Source organism: Rhinolophus hipposideros (genome assembly GCF_964194185.1).
Source record: "Rhinolophus hipposideros genome assembly, chromosome: 11".
In the NCBI taxonomy this organism is placed as follows: Eukaryota; Metazoa; Chordata; class Mammalia; order Chiroptera; family Rhinolophidae; genus Rhinolophus; species Rhinolophus hipposideros.
The window spans coordinates 11,017,550-11,035,598 of NC_138057.1; the positions used below are offsets into that span (position 1 = coordinate 11,017,550).

At 33.3% G+C, this 18,049-nt stretch overlaps 1 protein-coding gene across 1 annotated transcript; it reads right to left on the bottom strand.

The window, feature by feature from the left end:
• Positions 1 to 1,044: 1,044 nt before the first annotated feature.
• On the bottom strand, positions 1,045 to 2,033 carry LOC308505096 (large ribosomal subunit protein uL1m-like; the record flags this gene model as incomplete). The annotated part of the gene is made up of 1 exon (XM_081066746.1): positions 1,045 to 2,033. The coding sequence occupies one exon, from the start codon at positions 2,031 to 2,033 to the stop codon at positions 1,056 to 1,058; it is 978 nt and encodes a 325-aa protein (XP_080922872.1). The 3' UTR covers positions 1,045 to 1,055.
• Positions 2,034 to 18,049: the final 16,016 nt, after the last annotated feature.

Consider the following 18,049-nt stretch of genomic DNA (forward strand, 5'->3'; position numbering starts at 1 on the left):
CCCTCACCCTCTGGTAAACACTAAACTGTTGTCTGTGTCTATGAGATTTTGGTTTTTTTTATTCATTTGTTGCTTTCAGTTTTAAATCCCACATGTGAGTGAAGTCATGTGGTTCTTGATTATTTCTGTCTGACTTATTTTGATTAGCATATTTCAAGATCCATTCATGTTGTTACATATGGCAGTATTTCATCTTTTCTTATGGTCAAGTAATATTTCATTATATATATATACATATATATATATATATATATATATATATATATATGCCACAAATATATATACAAGTAGACGCTTTGGTCAGCGTTGCTCAAGCAGTTGTTCACCATAATCAGAAGTGTCCAGATGCTGATAGTAACCACTTTGAGCACCTCTTGTAATTGCAGAAGTCAAACGTGACTGGTATTCATCTTTTGTTATCGATATATATTGAGTATTACAATTTTAATAGTTTCTTCTTTCTTGAAATGTATATACATTTTTTTGGCACTCTCTGTGTTTTTCCAATTTTGCGACTTTGGGGATAGGATTCATCATTATCATCATTTTCATTACTATCACCATCTTCTCTACATAGCAAACAATAGCTAAACTTCATGCATTGCACTTCATTGATTTGCACACATTATATTTATCCTTTCCATTTTACCAATAGAAACTCAGTCTTAAATATTTAATGGTTAAATGATTTGCCCAATAAGTACAGGAGCTGAATAGTTTCCAAAGTCCATGTTCAGCCCCCTTTATAGAGTCAGAGATGAAAACATTTTAAAATACCACTAATTTGTTAATGGTGTTATTTGTGGTGATATCACTATAGATGGGTCTTATGGTGATTTTGAGTGAGTGTTACACTGTGCAGTATTTTTTAAAGTTTCTAAATTGAGCATATATTTCACTAAAATATTTTTTAAATTAAGGCATATTGAAGTAGTAAAAGAATTTCCACCTCATCAAAATTAAAGGTATGTATTTTTTTTTTTTTTAGAAATTATAGTTTTATAATTTTCTGTGAATTCTTAATCCACTAAAAATAATTTCACAATACAACACTTTTAGGCAGCTTCTTTGTTACTTTCTTTGGTTTCTACTTCTTTAGGCAACAATGACTCGATCTTTAGTAACAAACCTTCACTTGTCGAACTACCAAGAAAAGCTCGTACCACAAAGGGTCCCAAATTCAGTGGTCTGTGCTTACAAACTTCATTGATAACTGCTTGCAGATTGGCAGCTATCTGGTCAGCTGACATATCCAGTGTTGCTATTTTTGTCTTGAGAAAATTCTCCCTTTCTTCATCTACCTTAATTTCATGTCCAGTTTTAAATAATTCAAGCATTTTGGGGATGTCACGGCCAATGGAATTTCGAGTAAGCTTTGGAAATCTTTTTTTCAGTTTCTTCTTTAATGGATTAAGCTCGGGCATTATTTCTGGAACAGCTACATAAAAGTCTGACTGAATTTCATCATCCAAAATCTTCTGAATCAGATTAGTTCCTCCTGCAAACGCAGCTCCATTTTCTTCTGCTATTTTAATCTCTGACGCATTCCCTGTATATACAGCAACTTTATTGATTTCTGAAGCAAATGGGTATGGAAAACTAAGGACACTGGCAAATGGCTCCACTTTTTTCTTCTTCCCCAGTGCCATATCCAATGTCAAATCAAGATAAACACCTTGCTTTGGATATGTAAAGTCCAGAATTTGAAATTTCTTAAGTAAGTGAACAGCTTTCTCCACCTCATATATCTGCCTTGGATTTAAGTAGACATCATCCTCAGGTTCACCTTCCATAAAGGGATATGACTTTATTTTTTCTATCTCATCTTTTTTTTCATCTGATACTTTTCCTTTGGCATCTTTTTTTGTTTTCTTTGCAGGCTTTGTAGCAGCAGCAAAATATCTGTTGGGCACCTGAACACATACAGAGCAAGGATAGAGAGGTGTCTGATTAGTCATCTTGGAAAGACTATGTCTTTGATGCTGTATCACAACTCTACTGAGGCATCTTATGGCCGCCACCATGTTGACCATTCCGGATGGTGTCTAAAGGTATGTATTTTAAATGTCTATCTCTAAACAAATTATTATTTAACTTAGATATTCTTATATTTTGTTTCTTCATGATTTATAAGGCTCTAATAATTGATCATTTATCTTTAGATCCACATTTCATTTCTCAGTAATAAACATGAATCATATAATATATTAACCTGATAATTATTCTAAACTCACCAGATTTGTTTTGCTTCCTTCCTTCATTCCAACACTTGCACAAAGGAAACATGAATAAAGCAGGGGCAGGAATTAACAAATATATGCAAATTAGCTGATCAACACTTTGTATTTGGACAGTTTGAATATATTTCTTTTTAAAAACTGGCTGAAAAAATGAATCAAAAAAGGAACATTTTGATATTTAACCAGAAAGACTTAATTGTTAGGGTGGTACCACATAGAAAATATAAAATCTTACTTGTTAGATATAATGGGGCAGTAAGAGTCTACTATGTTCTACTTCATTCATCAGACTGTTTCAGTGGCCAATTCATTGTAATATAGTGATCAATTCAGAGTCATCATGGTGATGCCCTATAGAGAACACTGGGTTGAACAGTTAATTCAAGTGAAGCAGAGTCTCTAATGCCCCTGCAGCTCAGTTTAATGAAGCCATACATTTTTCTAATAACTCACCAAAAAAACCTTCATAATGTTAAAATGACATGCTAGAGAAAATGTGAAATATGAGTGTGGCAAAGATGAAATTAGTTATGACCACTAGGCCTAGAAAGATGCGATGAGGAGGTTAATTTTTGGGTAGTGCTTGTAAAATAACTAAAATTTCTCTGTTTACCTCATTCTTTGTAGTCAGAATAGTAGTAAAATCTTTCAAGGAAGAACTAATGCCTCTGTTTCACATAAAACAAATACAATGGCCAAAAAAGTTGATATTAGATGATGTACAGAAGAATAAAGGGAAGACGAGGTAGATTACAGAAATTCAAACCACAGCTAATTCACATCAACCACTGTGAATGTTGTTAAAATCAAATAAGTCTTCAAAATTCAACAATGCTATAATGGTCCACACATAATTGGCAAACTCTCTGTTTCGATGGTTTTGGGAGTCATTAATATATAAATTTGGATTTCATTGGCAAACAAATAAAATGTTATAGATTAACCCTAGTCATATTATCAAGACTAAACAAGTTGAGCTGTATCTATAAAATTCTAAAATATTGACATGTATATTTGCAGGCTGCTGTACAAGCAACCATTGAACACTTTAGTGCAGCTTCCAAATGAGCAGTTCCCTTCAGTGCTTCACTAACATAATTGGACCTAGGACTTATTTAGTCTAGCTTGATAATTTCAAAGGGGCTGATTATTTTGTGAGCCCCTTGTGACAGCATTTCAAAGTAGAAGAAGGATATACAATAAAGAACACAACTACTTAATGCAGATGGATTTCCTTACAAATGAGAAAATGAAAATTTGACACTAATGTGGTTGCTGAAGCCCCACTTTTTCTAATTAGTAGTCCATTTGTTTCCTCTTTTTTTTTTTTTTATTTCAATACCAAAAGTTCTAGGAGTGGGACCTAGTGAAGGAAGCATGGTATAATACTGTGTTTCCCCGGGTCTTATATAAATTTTTGTTCCAAAAGACGCACTAGGGTATATTTTCACGGGGATGTCTTGTTTTTCAATGTACAACAATCTACATTTATTCAAATACAGTCATGTCATCTTCTTCTGGAACATCGTCATAACGTACTAAATGCGTCTGGCTGATGGTCTTAACTGGGGCTTATTTTTGGGGTAGGTCTTATTTTCGGGGAAATAACTAAGTGGAAGAAAGGTATATTTATCAAAAGTATTGCATATGAAAAGGGGGCTCTCTAATAAAACTGAAAGTAACCTCACAGGGTGATCTGACCAAAAATTCTTAATTGGGCAGATCATGGTGGGTGGTCAGGCCTCAGGCTTATAAACGGTTTTATCTTGCCTTAAACAAATGCTGTCCATTGCTCTTGTGCATCTAGGTTAACACACCTTTGAAATGCCAGAATAATCCTCTTTTTATAGACCCCTGGGAGGTGTAACCACCCACAAGGGAGCATTTAATCTCTTTAACTATCCTGTACCTTGCCTTCTCCCACCTTCATGCAATGTTCTTTATGTTGCTTCTTTAATTCCAAATGTATAAAAGAAACTGAACAACTGTTATTTTCCTGAGACTTTGAGATCTTGTTTCCTGGTATGTTGTCAATTTGGCTTAAATAAATTCACAAAATTCTCTGCAGGTTTGGATGTTTCTTACATTCACAGTTTGCACTTCAATTAAAGTTCTATATTATGAATATATAAACTATAAGTACATCAACCTTGATTTGAGATCTGGGCTTATTTCAAAGAAATGTATAATAGACAATGGTTAGCATTCAATAGATGTTCTGAAAAGTGCTTACAAGGTAGCATACTCTGTTCCTTTACTCTTTTATCCATCATTATTTAAAAATTTTCTATTTTACTTTAAAATAGTATATTTAAAGTGTGTGTATATACATATATATATATATAAATATATATATATATATATATGTGTATATATATATATATATATATATATACACACACAGACACACATATCCATATATTTTCAGAATTCACAGAGTTAGGAGTAAGACAGATAGTGAGCAAATAAGTGCAATGGATGTGATCTCTGTTAATGGATTTTTTTCTATTATTTTAGCAATATTCTATGTCAAAAAAGTATAAATATAACTACTCTTTTTTATACACATACGGTCAAACAATTAAATTCATGAACTTTTTGCAAAGATGTTGCTAACCTTTTTTTGATATCAGAGGGATTATTCATTATGAATTTGTACCAACTGGACAAACAGTTAAGCTGACTATTTGGAAGTGCTGAAAAGGCTGCATGAAAAAGTTAGACGACCTGAACTTTTTGTCAGCAATTTATGGCTCTCGCATCACGACAATGCACCAGCTCACATGGCGCTGTCTGTGAGGGAGTTAAGGAGTTTTTAGCCAGTAAACAAATAAAGGTATTGGACGGTAAACAAATAACCCTCCCTACTCATCTTATCTGGCCCCCAATGACTTCTTTCTTTACCTGAAGATAAAGGACATATTGGAAGAAAGACATTTTGATAATAGTCAGGACATCAAGTGTAATATGACAGTAGCTTTGATGGCTCTTCCAGAAAAAGAGTTTCAAAATTGCTTTGAAGGGTGGACTAGGCGCTGGTGTCAATTACACTCCAAGGGGAGTGATGACTGTAATGATACGTAGCGCGTTTTCTAGGATGAGTTCGTGAATTTAATTGTTCGACCTCGTGTGTGTGTGTGTGTGTGTGTGTGTGTGTGTGTGTGTGTAATAGTTTCTCAGTTTCTATACTCCATACCCAGTCCTTGGATTGCTTTTCTTTCCACCTTATGAATCTTGGAGATCACAGCGAGCATCCTCATTGTTTTTTACCTTCTTTATAATATAACTTTTATAGATACACTGCTATTTATTCAATCAGGCTTTTGTCAATGGACATTTCAAATGTTTCCTATTTTTGGCTCTTAATATTAGAATGATATCCTTGAAATGTTTCATATGCCATTAGTGTGATTTCATCTCATATATTAAAAAGGATAATTTTATATGTTCCATTTCCTTAAACTTTCAAAGTGCTCTCCTGGCTCTTTATTTTGCGCTGATTTCCTCATTATAGGGAATGAGAAAAGAAGTTCCTCAACTTGGGCAAAGTAAAGGAAATAAAAATTGCTTTAAAATGTATCAAAAACAAAAATATATAACCACATTCATTAGGGAAAAAAAACACACACATTTTGCTATATCTGTCAAGCTAAGGGCATATGTTCTCAAACAATCTGCCTATACTTCTATAATTAATACTATGGACTGAATTGTGTCCCACTCGCCAAATTCATATGTGGAAATCCCAACCTCTAATGTTGTGTTATTTAGAGATGGGGCTTTTGAGAGGCCATTTGGTTTAGAAGAGGTTTTGAGGGTAGGGCATTCATGATGGGATTCGTGCTCTTAGAAGAAGAGATACCAGAGACCAACCAACTTCTCTACCCCTCTCCCCTCTCCCTCCTTCCCTCCTCCCTCCTCTGCCTGTCCCCCTCCCCCCTCCACCCTTCTGTCATGTAAGGGCACAGTGAGAAGGTGGCTGGCTATAAGCTAGGAAAAGAATTTTCACAGGATACCAACGATGTGTCATTCTTCTCTCAGACTCGTAGCCACCAGAACTGAGGAAATTAATTTCTGATTTTTAAGCAACCCAGCCATTATTTTGTTATGGCAGCCCAAGCTAAAATAAAAGACCACCTCCTCTACATGTCTTGTCACTCTTAACCACTTTTGCCCATTCAAGGTTTTTTTATGGGAATAATTTTCTCTCTTTTTGCTGCACCAACTTTTTTTCTCTACCGGGTCATTTAATCAGGATACACATTCAGAAAAGCATTTATTGGTATCAAATAACTCTTTGGCCTCCATCCCATTTTGCTGTTATTGAAAGCAAAACTCACTGAAAGACCAGTAAATATTTGCTAATTCTAATTTTGTACCTCCTGTTTTCTCCTCAACTCACTCTAATCAGGATTTTATCTCTATGACTGAACTGAAACAGCTCATGACAAGTCAACAATAACCTTCACATTGTGAAATAACAATGGTCTGACCATACTCCTCAATAGTATTTACAGACAGTTGATCAATCCCTATGCTAAAACAAAGAGACAAATACATATTTTGTGTTCCTTACCTCAGCTACCAGGATATCATATTCTCATGGTTTTTTTTGTTGTTGTTGTTATTTGTTTGTTTTTCTCAACTTTTGGTCATCTCTTCTCGGTCTCTTTTGTTGGATTCTATTTTATTCTTCATTCCTTCTAAATGTTGGAGTGTCCCCAGGATTTTCCCAGTGAAACTTTTCTTCCTCATCACTTAAATCTGTAATAGCTTCTTAAAATTACTGTGCATAAAATCGAACTGTTGTTTCTCCCTACAAAGTCCAATAAATAAGGAGAACTACAGTTTTTCCTAGAAAAATTATTGGTAATATTTTAAATGCCTCCCCTATACTCATAAACCATATCTAACCTATCACCCTATCAGTTCTGAAGTACACTTAGAATATATTCCAAATACAACCACAGCTCACCTCTTCTACTGGTAACATCCCATCCTAAACTAAAATGTTTGTTTTTGAACAAAACTGCAATAATCTTCTAACCCATCTTCTTGCCTCTACTCTTGGCTTCCTTTAACCTTTCCTTTATAAGCTGGAGAAATCCACTTAGATTCACTGTCTGACTCAAAGTTCTCCAAAATGTTTTTGTCATATTGAAAATGCAATCCTTACTGTGTCTTGTTACTTCCAATGTGCCTTATCCATAGGTAAGGTCTAATTTTATCACCTATTCTTTTGATATCTTGCTTTATTGTGTCTGACACACTTAACTCATTAGTTCTTGAAAAAGTCAAGCTCATTCTATCCCTATGACATTTTATTTCCATCAGCCTAATAACTAACTCATTCCTGACTTTGTTTATGTCACTGCTCGAAAGTTTCCTCCTCAGAAAGGACTTCTTTCAGCATTTTATCTCAAGCGGCACCTTCTCCTCCATGATTCTTAATTCCCTTTTCTTGCTTTTCAGTTCTTCTAATTACATGAATAAGGTATATAAAATATATATGAGTAATATACATTACATATATATATATATATGATATTTCTCTCCTCTACTTTTAAGTAAGATGCATGAGGACATGAATTTTATCAGTTATTTTATTGGTAAGCTAAGGGCATATGCATTTTATATTTCAATAAATATTGCCAAGTCCCCTATTTCGGAGTTAGAACAATTTTATTGGCACTATGAATATGAGTTAGCTTCATAGCCACCCTCTTATGATGTTACCAAATTTTTTTTTTACTTTTTTGTTTTTTACAAAATTGATGAGTAAAAAAGTGAGTGAGACTAAATATACTTTCATGGGTTTAAGCCTTTTTCTATTCTGTTTTTGACTGGTATATTTTAAGAATTTTCTGTTCAGAATTTTCTGTTTCTCTGGATATTTCATATTTCTTCTAGATGATGAAAACTAGACATTTTAGATAATATATTTAAGCCTAATCTGGATTATAATTTCTCTGTGTTTCAGTGTGTTTTTATTTTTCTTGGTGAACCTAAACATAAATGCATAAAATATGCTAAATTCGTAGCTAATAGCACTTTCAACTTACGTTGAAAATTGTAATATTCAGTCTTTTGTTACAAAAATATTTTCTTCCTAATCTTTGCTGAAACTAATATAATCACACAATTTACATTTATGAACAACAAAGTATATTCTGAAATATAATTGTTACCTGGTATTTTAATGCATTCACTTGATCTCAAAAATATTCACTTGTATTATCAATTCTAATAAAAAGGCGGGGATCATGGTGAGACCCTGCACTTCCTTCTTTCGATGGCATTCAGTTTCAACCTATTAAGAATTTCACAATATTTCTTTAAATATAATATAAATTATCTTACCCATATTAGACCATGAAATCAGGCTTATCTTCCTGGATTTTGTAACCATAACATATGCATTTGTAGTTCTGTGCTCTATTTCTTAAGTCTCAATGGACATGGAGATTACATTTTGACTGTATTTTATGATTTCATTGAGATCATAGATAGTATTGTCTGTTGTATTCATCCTACATCCAGTAAAGTAATAGGGCAGCTTTATTTATGTCTTACTTTAAATTTAATGACTTGTTTTTAATTATTTGCTTAATTTTTCTCCTCTTAATCTCAAAGTATTAATTGAGAATAGGAACAATTTAAGGATATGGTACAAGTCTCTCCTGAGTAGTTATATGCTCCTTATCTTTCATGATTCTGTAGGTGCTTCAAATAAGATATGCAGATGGCAAATAAGCATATAAAGAGACGTTTCACATCATATGTCATCAGGACAATGCAACATTATACACATGTTAGAATTGCCAAAATCTGGAACATCAATAGCACCAAATGCTGGTGATGATGTGGAGCAACAGGGATTCTCTTTCATTGCTGGTAGGAACGCAAAATGCCACATCCACTTTGGAAGACAGTTTGGCAGTTTCTTACAAAATGGAACGTACTAATACCATGAAATCCATCAGTAGTGCTCCTTGGTCTTTACATAAAGATTTGAAAACTTATATTCACATAAAAATTTGCACATGCATATTATAGCAGCTTTATCCATTATTGCCAAATCTTGGAAACAACCATGATGTCCTTCAGTAGGTAGATGGATAAATAAAATGTGGGATATCCAGACAATGGGATACTATCAGTGCAGAAAGAAATGAGCTATCCATGAAAAGTTGAGAAAACATAGATGAATATTACTAAGCAAAATAATCCTACCTGAAAAGGTCACATACTGTATGTTTTCAACTGTATGACAGTCAGGAAAAGGGAAAACAATGGAGACAATAAGAGAAATCAGTGATTTCCATGGAGATGAATAAAGAGATCACAGAGGATGTATAGGGGAGTGAAATAAATACTCTGTGTGGTATTATAATAATGAATAAATGTCATTATACATTTGTCCAAACCCATAGAATGTACAATATCATGAGTGATCCGTACTGTAAACTCTGGACTTTGGGTGGTTATGATGTCTCAATGTAGGTTAATCAGTTATGACCAATATACCTCTCTGGTGGGGAATATTGATAATGGTGGAGGCTGTCCGTATGTGAGACCAAGAGGTCATGGGAAATGTCTGTATTTCCCACTCAATTTTGCTGTGAACCTAAAAATGCTCTAAAGTATTATCTTAATAAAAATGTGTGGAAGACAGCTAAATTAGTGCCTTCAGAGAAATTTATAAATTTAATTATGTATATTAGAAAAGAATAAATATATAATAAATAAAATTCTAAGCTCTCATCTCAATACTCTAGAATAAGTATAGCTATTAAAACCAAAGAAAACAGAAGGAAATGAAAATATTTAAGCCAAATAAAATAGAAAACACACATAAATAGATAATATAGTCAAATTTTGATTTTGAAACAGTAATAAATTGATAAATCTTCAATCATATTGATTTAAAAATGTGAAAATATAACTTCCACCACCAAGAAAGTAAAAGGACATCATTTCAAGCCCTTCCCAAACTAAAAAAATATAATTAAAAGGATATTTTTAAGAAATTTATGTCAATATATATGAAAATTCAGAAAAAAATAGATATATTTCTTGAAGAATCAACTTAACCAAAACTGACATATGTAGAAATAAAAAGTATGAATAATCTTACAGCTGTTGAATTTTTAATTTAAAAATATATATGGCAAAGAAAAACTATCAATATTGAAAGAAGACATAATATCAATCATAGTTAAGTTTTGAGGCCAGTATAACTCTGATACTAACCCAAGGACATTATATATATAAGAAAATTAAAGGAAAATAGAAACCGTGAAAATAGATACAAAACTCATAAACAAAACATTAGCAAATTGAATTGTCACAATAAATATAATAAATATGACTCATTCCAAGAATGAAAGTTTTGGTTATTATTGAAAAACCAATCCATGTAATTATCCATTAAAAATAGAATAAAGCATAGAAAACATGATTATCTCATAAAAGAATAAAACTTATTTGATTAAATTAAATCATCATTCTATGTTTTATGAGACATGGTCATCATACCTTTCTTTTCTTCTTTAAGCATGGTTTTCTATAGATCTTAGAACATATTTATAATGATTTGAAGTGCTTGTCTATTACATAGAGCATTAAGGCCTTTTCACAGGCAGCTTCTGTACCTGTTTTTAATTTTTTTCTTCTGTATGTGGATTATACTTTCCTGTTCCTTTGCATGCCTCATACTTTTTATTTTATTTTATTTATTAATTTATTTATTTATTGGGTGAAAATTGGACATTTAAGATAATATAGTAACTTTGGATACTGAAACACACACCATTTTTTGTTGTTGATGATTTGTTGTTAGCTTGTTTATTTGTCTAGTGACTTGGCTGGACAGTATTAAGTGAAGTCTATTTCTCCTGCATTTTGAATCCTTTGATATCTGTCTTCAGAGGGTACAGCCTTGGCCTCTATACAATCACCCTGGGATTACAGTGGTTTTATCAGAGCTCATTGTAACTGTCACTTTTCTTGATCTCTCTGTTAAACATTTTCTGTCTGTTGGCATTTTACTCATCTCTCTGTCTCCACTGATTTTCAACTGATTGCTCAATTTTTTTTTTTTTTAAGCAGGCTGACTCAGTTAAATTTAAACTTCCTTGCAGGGGATAGTTTTTGAGTCGTCTTTATGGGTTTTTTATCATTTCAGGATGGATTTGTTTTTCTCCCAGCAGCTCCCAAATCCCTGAGTCACTGCTTTGCAGTTGCATATGGCAACAGTGGTTTGCTGCTCTCAGATAGACAACTCAACTTCATAAGCAGGATGCTGATGCGGGTAATAGTTTCTGGTTTTCTTGGATTGCTTCTCCAAGTGTGGGACCTCTGCTCTTTAAGTGAACTGGGCTGAGGGCAATCAAGTTCCTCGTGTTCTTGGTTTGCTGTTCCTAAAGTAGAGCGTCACCCTATGAATGAGTGATAGATAGAAAAAGTGATTTCTGATCTCTCAGTTAAAGTCACTTGGAATATAAGTTCTGAAACCCAGGGTAAGGAGTAATGAGAAATGCTGGAAGCTTGTTTCTCCCAGACAGATACCACATTCCTTGACTGGAAGTGAGGAAATTATAAGCCCAACTTCTTGACAACATTTGCTTGCAATGGAGCGTCTGTTTCACTGGTTTGTGGGGATGGGGTGTGAGAGCAGATCATAGCTGTAGTGTCACTTACTTTCGCTGTTCTTACCAATGTTTACTAGATTATCTTGAATAATGTTTATGAATAAGTGCATAAATGTTTATTCATTTGCTATATGCCTTTAGACAATTTCTAGAGACCTTGGGTTTTTTTCATTTATTTTTAAAATATTTTTTGTTACTTTTATCTGTTTCACTGGGATTTGGGCCTGTGGACCTTCTCATTCTGGAAGTGGATCCTCCATCACCTGATATTTCAGTTGCTGGTTTTCTTATAAGATTTTTCATTTCATTGATAGGTTATGTTTTCCTTGATGAAAGAGCAAGTAATACTCCCATGAATGACAAGAAATCTCTCATATAAAAGCCTTATAATAAATATCTGTGGAGAAAATTAAGCAATTCTAAGTAATTTGCTAGTTTCTTTGCCAATTAATAATTTATTACAGTTTATGCTTAGTGGAATAAAAAGCTAGACTATGTGATATTGTGTGTGCAAAGCAGTAGAGTTAAGTATTACTTCAACCATTTCATAGATCAGATTTGGATAGGTACATGTTTCAGGCACTCCATTATCTCATGGGTACAGTCACTTGTTCTCTATATAAAAGTATTTAAGGGAACATGAATTTTTGCCTTGTTTTAGATTGCCTTAATTTCATAGATAAAAGTTAGAATATTCCAAAATTTGAACATTGGTAGAAATTTCTCCATCCCTCTTTAAAATAATTTCTATTTCTCTGAGGTTACTTAATTTGTTAATCCTAGATTTTTAGTATTATTTTAAGATTTTTTTTTTCCTAGGGAGATATTGTAAGTTCCTGGCTATGAGCTACTGATATATTCTGTTTTAGAACAACCATCTTAATTTTTATAGCTACCACATGATACAATTATTTATTACTTTACAAAAAATGTAATAATGCTGGAAATAGCATTATTGACAACTGGAAACACAGAGAAGACAAAAATAAGTTCAAATAAAACCTTCAAATTACCATACATAAACTGAAGCAGCAAGAAATGTTATTGAAATTCATCAATGAACCTAAATGTTCAACAATGGCAAAATTAATAAATTGTATGATTATACAATGGAGTACTGTAAGTATTTATAATGAGTAAAATAACAGTGATTGCAGTAACATCGGATGAATCTCACAAACGTAAGTTTGAGCAAATGAGTCAAAAGTAAAAATAATTCATACAGTATGATTTGATTCATAGTGTTCAAAACAAAACTAAACTATGTGATATATAAAAACATTGATAAATTAAGTAAAAAGAAAACAAGGGGAAGGTTATCAAATGGTCTGGAATAGTAATCACATGTAGAGAGTAGGGAAATTATCTGCAGAGTATTAAAGAGAATGTTTTATTACTAAACTTTCACTTTTCTATATATTATTCATTGGCTTTATACAATCTGTATATATAATGAAGTTCTTTTTTCCTAAAATATGAAAAAACATTTAAAAAGCAAGAGTTAAGCTGGGATCCAATATGGTGGAGTAGATAAATACTGTGCTTGTCTCCACCCATGACCACATTAAAATTACAACTAAATTATAGAACAGTCAACTTGGAGAACCATCTGAAGTCTAGCTGAACAGAAGTCCTATAAGGATATACAGAAGCAACCTTGAGACTAGTAGGAGGGGCAGAGATTCAAAATGGGCATGCCCCACACATTCATATGGCCGTTGAGAGTTGGGAGGGATAGCTTGGCTGAGGACTTCCTCCTTGGAAGAGTGGGGGACTCCAGTTCTACACCAGCCTCCCCAGCCACAAGTACCAGTGCTGTGAAGCGGAGCCCCCAAAATATCTGTCTGTGAAAAACAGTGGGGATTCCGACCATTCCAATGAGACAGAAGGCTGTGGGAATCCCACAGTCCTCTTCAAGGGCCTGTTCACAGATTTGCTTTCAGGCCTCACCCTGGGCTCCAGCAGAGGGATGAGGACCTAGAAGGCATCAGAGACATACAGGGGAAGAGTGAGTTATGCAGCTTCATTGCAAGGACTGCAGGGACAATTGCCATTTTCCTGTGTAGAATCCTTCTCCGGTGCAACTGGGTGCCATTTTTCCTGTCTTGATCCCTCTCCCCACAAAGCCTAATCTGACTCTGGCCTAGTGAGCTCCCCTCTCTCCAACCTGATGACTCTCTGGGATGATGCCCCACCCAACTCATGCAACCCCAGAGGTGATATGCAGTCAACAGCTAGCCCTGCCATCACTGCACTTGTTCTTGGGGATCCGCCAGCCTCAGGCAGGCAGGGCTGGCCTCAGTGTGCTCTGAGACTTTTGCTGAGTAGCTCTAGGCGCAGCACTTGTACCAAAGTAGAATCTCCATTAACCTAGTGAATATCACTCCACTCACCCTGACTCTCTGAGACCCCTCCTCACCCAATTCGCATACTGCATGAGGCTCTAACAGAGGCTGAGGCTTATAGGAGCTGGCTGGTGGCATTGGGCCTCAGGGTACACTGGGTTTTTGTATAGCTACCCTAGGCCCTGTACTGGTGGCAGCTATCCTCGGTTTGCACTATGGCTTCTCCCACATGGTTCCAGATCCATTTTAATTATGACGTTTGGGTTCATCTTGTTTGGGACACTCTCTACTTCTTGTGCCTGTTGTATTGTTTATTTCCTTTGCCAGGTTAGGGAAGTTTTCAGTCATTATTTCTTCAAATAGATTTTTGATTCCTTGCTCTTTCTCCTCTCATTCTGGTACCCCTGTGATGAGAATGTTGTTATGCTTGATGTTGTCCCAGAGGCTCCTTAAACTACCCTAATTTGGGGGATTATCTTTTTCTTTTTGCTGTTCTGATTGGGTGATTTCTGCTACCTTATCTTCCAAATCACTAATTCGATCCTCTTCTTTAAATAGTCTATTATTGATTCCATCTAATAAACTCTTTATTTCAGTTATTGTATCTTCATTTCTGGCTGGGACAAAAAGTGAATTTTATCCTCTAGGTCTCGGTTGTCCAATACAGTAAGCAGTAACCATATTTATCTATTCAGCAATTGAAGGGTGGATTCTGTGATAGAAGAATTGTTAATTGTATTTATATTTATATATATATATATATATATATATATATATATATATATATATATATATATATATATATATATATATATATGATGTTAGAGGAGCAATAGATTGGGGGCCATGCCACTTTTCATAGCCTGATTCAAAAAGTAAATACAAGTATTTTAGTTCAATATATACATTACACAGTAGAACATAGCAGTAAGAGAAACATTAGTCTCTTGTTTATAGTTTCCAATATATACAGATTTTCTGACACCAGTTCAATTATTTAGGTTATAAATTCATAACATTTTTAATAAATTTGGTAGTTCTCTGAGACAAATGTAGCCAAATAATTAATAATGTGATGTCTGTCATATAGCATAACTCATTTAAGTCTAAATCAAAAAATCTTGCAGTTCTTATAATAAGAATTTGTTAAATTTTGAAACTGTTAGAAAGCTCTAATATTTTCTGAGAAATAGTTTGGTGGCTTACTGAAGATATTTTGCTTTTAAAAAACTCAGCATATTCTAGTAAATTTCCATAACATGAATAACATTTCTTTACAATCCGTCAATCTGTAATGGTCTTTTTTTTAATGTGTCTAATTGGATAGGTTAAGTCTCAGTTATTCAGTCAACCATTAATCTGTTGTAGCTGAGGATATATGTTGCAGATGTAATTAATATAGCTAATCAGTTGACCCCAAGGGAAATTATCCTGGTTTATCTTTCTGGGCTTTCTGGGCCTGAGTGAAAGGTCTTAAAACATTGCTGAGGGTTTCCCAAGACAGAAAGGAAGAAGAAGAAAAGAAGACAGATAGAAACTCCACCTGCAGCCAACAGCTTTCACCTTCATCTATAAAATTGTCTTGTAACTTACAATCCACCGACGATTCCCTTCATGATTGCTCAGCTGTTTGGATTTCAACTTGCTTAACCAGCTCCCACAATCCCATAAGGAAACGGAAATCTCTCTCTCTCCCTTTCTCTCTTTCGCTCAACGTGTGTGTGTGTGTGTGTGTGTGTGTGTGTGTGTACACACACACATATCCTGTTGTCTATCTCTAGTTGATACCCTGACTGATACACCATTTAGATATGTTTTCAGTTTTATGCAAAAATTAAAAACATTTTGTAGCTGTCCAAAGTTACTGTCTCAGATCCTGTTTACAATATTTTTTTAGATTTTTGTTGGATATTTAATTCTGAGTTTAGACAACCAAGTTTGTCAGTGCTTTTTGTCTTTTGAAAGGAAACATTTTTTTATCAAATTCACTATACATTTGCTAAAAATGTCTCAATATTTTTGCTCTGTTATACATTTAAATATTTTACACAATATTTCTAAAGCTTTTTTGTTTTGTTCTCTTGAAGCAAATTTCATTTGCCATCCACACCAAAATTTATATCTACCTTTTTCCACTCTCTTTTTATCTTTATTTTACAGTTTTATAGTAACGTCTGCAACACCACTCGATCCTACTACCTGCAATTGGTCTTTTTGTTAAACTAGAAAATAATTCCAACTATTTTAACTTAAAAAAATAAGTATTTCAATTTAATTGCCAATTGTAATTTACATAGGAATCTGTAACTTGTGCTGTGTTCATAAAATATTTGAATCAATACATTATATCGGTATATCATTGCATAGAGAAACATTATTTGAATTGAATCAATTTATTCACATCAACTAGTTTTATGATATGTTTATATGTAATAATAGAAACAGTACAGACCCACAGCAGTGCAGCAATACCTTACATAATTCAGAAGTTAAAGGGAAATGTATGTCTAACAAAACAGTAAACTTGCTTATTTTTTAAATAAAAGTTATATTTCTCAAGTTTTTCAAATTATATTTAGATAAACTACAATTAACAATTCTTTTCTTCTGTCACAGAATCCACACTTCAATTGCTCAATAGACAAATATGGTTACTGCCTACTGTATTGGACAACCAAGACCTAGACGATAAAATTCACTTCTTATAACAATACTTGGTTATTTCACAACTTGTTCTGTTTGCCCTCCCTTCTTTGTACACAACACTGATATTATCAAAAGTATAGAATCTTGAATCAAACTTCTTAGGGCCAAATCCAAACTATATTCCATATATCTGCTTTTGTTATATAATGTACTGATGTGTTCCTAGTAAATACATTAGGACCAGTCAATACAAAGAAAGATGAGCTGTAATATTATGAGAGATAACAAATGCCCTTACTATGGACAAAAAATAACTGTTTCTTAAAAATAATTGAAGTGATTTAAATGAAAAATCTCAAAATTTTGTCAATAATTTCCAATTAATCTTTATTTCAATTGAAACCTAGTTAGACTCATAACAACTTTTTTCTCTGAGTGAAACCGACAGTCTATTTCTAAAATTAATTGAGAATGAAAAAAGCGAAGAACAGAAATGCAAAGACAATTTGGATGAAGAAAAAGGAAGGCAACAATGATCTGGAAGAGAAATATATTACTATATAATGATTAAAATCATAAGATAATGATATAAAAATGGATCATTAGATCAATGAACTAGCTTCATACATTCTGAAACAGACACATGGGTCTGTGCAAATTTAGTATATGATGAATGTAGCAATTCAAAATAATGAAGAAAAGATGGATTGTGAAAAATGCATTATAACAATTGACTGTCTATTGGGGGAAAGTTAGGGAATAACTCACATTTCCATCTCATTCCATTCACTGACATAAATTTCAAATCAATTAAATATCAGAAAAATAACAAAAATTAAACAACAAACTGATGAAAATATGAAAACCTCATGGAAAACTATGTTTACATCTTGGAGCAGGTTATAATTGTTAATTTAAAAAAAATATAGGTTACAAAAATGAAAAAAAAGGAAAGGTTCCAGTATTAAGAAAGAAAGATGAGTTACAACCCTTGATCCTAGATATATACACAAGACAAAGTGATATTATGAATTATTTTATACTAATAAATTTTATAACTTGAAAACATAAATACCTATAAAGACACTATCAAGTTTCACTGAAGAAAAATACTGATAACATGAATATCCCCATATATGTTTTAAAAATTAAATTCATAATTTAA